Genomic DNA, 2082 nt, shown 5'->3' on the forward strand with positions numbered 1-2082 from the left:
CGGAAGCTTGCATAATTTAACCAGCCTTTACCTTGAGAGCAACAAACTCAATGGTAGCATACCTGGAGAAGTTGGAATGTTGAGGTCTCTCCTTTTGCTTGATTTTTCAAATAACTCCTTATCTGGTCCTATCCCCGAATCCATTGGAAATTTAAGCAAATTGGTGTGGCTTTATCTATATGACAATAAGCTCTCTGGTTCTATCCCCGGTCAAATAGGACAACTTGGATCTTTGTCCGTATTGCAGTTGTCAAGTAATAATCTCACCGGTTTCATCCCTGCTTCCATAGGAAACTTAACAAACTTGTCTAATCTTGAACTTTATCGAAACATGATTTCTGGCCAAATCCCTGCTTCCATGGGAAAAATGACGAAGCTCAGGGTACTATCTCTTTTCAGTAATAATTTGTCAGGGTCCACTCCTCCAACATTTAGCAATCTTACTCATTTGGAATCACTACAATTATCATATAACCATCTTAGAGGTCAATTACCCGAGATTTTATGCCATAGTGGACTCCTTGCTTATCTTGGGGTCACCGACAACAATTTAACAGGTCAAATCCCACCAAGCTTGAGAAATTGCAAAAGTTTATACAGAGTTAGGCTTGAAGGAAATCAATTGACAGGAGATATATCAGAAGCTTTTGGTGTATATCCAAATTTGAATTATATTGCATTAAGCAATAACAGGTTTTATGGTGAACTTTCTCCAAAGTGGGGGCAATGCCATAATCTAACAAGCCTACAAATCTCCAATAACAACATTTCTGGAAAGATACCACCTGAGTTGGAACATGCAACTCAATTACAGGAACTTGATCTCTCTTCAAATCATCTAATTGGTGAGATTCCCAAAGAATTGGGATCATTATCATCGATGTTCCGACTTTTGCTAAACGGTAACCAACTTTCAGGCAAAATTCCATCAGAGATTGGAGTTCTTTCAAATCTAGAACATCTAAACTTGGCATCAAACAATTTAAGTGGACCGGTTCCTAATCAACTTGGAGAGTGCTCGAAGTTATTGAACTTGAATTTGAGCAGGAATGAACTTGGAGAAAGCATTCCTTTTTCATTAAGGTCAATATATGGTTTGCAAAGTCTAGATTTGAGTCAGAATTTGATTGTTGGAGCGATACCACAACCGCTTGGAAATTTACATATGTTGGAAACATTGAATCTTTCTCACAATATGCTCAATGGTTCAATCCCGGTTGCTTTCAATGATTTGCGTAGCTTGACGGTTGTGAATATCTCTTACAATCAATTAGAAGGGCCGATTCCCAACCTTAAGGCATTTCATGAGGCTTCATTTGAAGCCTTAAGAAACAATAAGGACCTCTGTGGTAATGCCACTGGATTAATGCCTTGTGCTCCTATCACTAGCCGCAAAATCGGTCATAGAAAAAGCAGCAGAGTCATCATTTTAGTTGTGCTTCCACTCTTTGGTATGTTGCTTCTGATACTTACCTTGTTTGGAGGTTTCTTTATTCTTCGTCAAAAGAATCGAGCCAGAAAATCTGAGATAAGGGAGGCACAACTTGGAGATATTTTCACAGTATTGGGATATGGTGGAAGACTACTCTATGAGAATATTATTGAAGCCACAGAAGATTTCAGCTCCAACTATTGCATCGGTTCAGGAGGATATGGAAATGTTTATAAAGCTGTGCTACCAAATGGTCAGGCGGTCGCTGTCAAGAAACTTCACCAACAAGAAGATAGCATGCTTATTAATAACTTGAAAGCCTTTAGAAGTGAGATTCATGCTTTGACAGAAATAAGGCATCGTAACATTGTGAAGCTACATGGTTTTTGTTCACATTCAAAGCACTCATTTCTGGTTTATGAGTTTGTGGAAAGAGGAAGTTTGAGAATGATCTTAAGCCATAATGAAGAGGCAGCGGAGTTGGATTGGAATAAAAGGCTCAATGTTGTCAAAGGATTGGCCAATGCTTTGTCTTATATGCATCACGACCATTCACCACCTATAATTCATCGAGACATTTCTAGCAACAATGTTCTCTTGGATTTAGACTATGAGGCTCATGTCTCAGATTTTGGCACAGCTAGACTTTT

At 38.7% G+C, this 2082-nt stretch overlaps 1 protein-coding gene across 1 annotated transcript; it reads left to right on the forward strand.

The window, feature by feature from the left end:
• Positions 1 to 6: 6 nt before the first annotated feature.
• On the forward strand, positions 7 to 2077 carry LOC110428423 (uncharacterized; the record flags this gene model as incomplete). Its single annotated transcript, XM_021444265.2, has 1 exon — positions 7 to 2077. A coding segment is annotated over exon 1 (2001 nt), but the record flags the coding sequence as incomplete, so codon positions are not given.
• Between the last annotated feature and the right edge of the window lie 5 nt (positions 2078 to 2082).

Source organism: Theobroma umbraticum, unplaced genomic scaffold, assembly GCF_002168275.2.
Source record: "Theobroma umbraticum cultivar Fairchild unplaced genomic scaffold, ASM216827v3 scaffold_115.0, whole genome shotgun sequence".
Classification (NCBI taxonomy): Eukaryota; Viridiplantae; Streptophyta; class Magnoliopsida; order Malvales; family Malvaceae; genus Theobroma; species Theobroma umbraticum.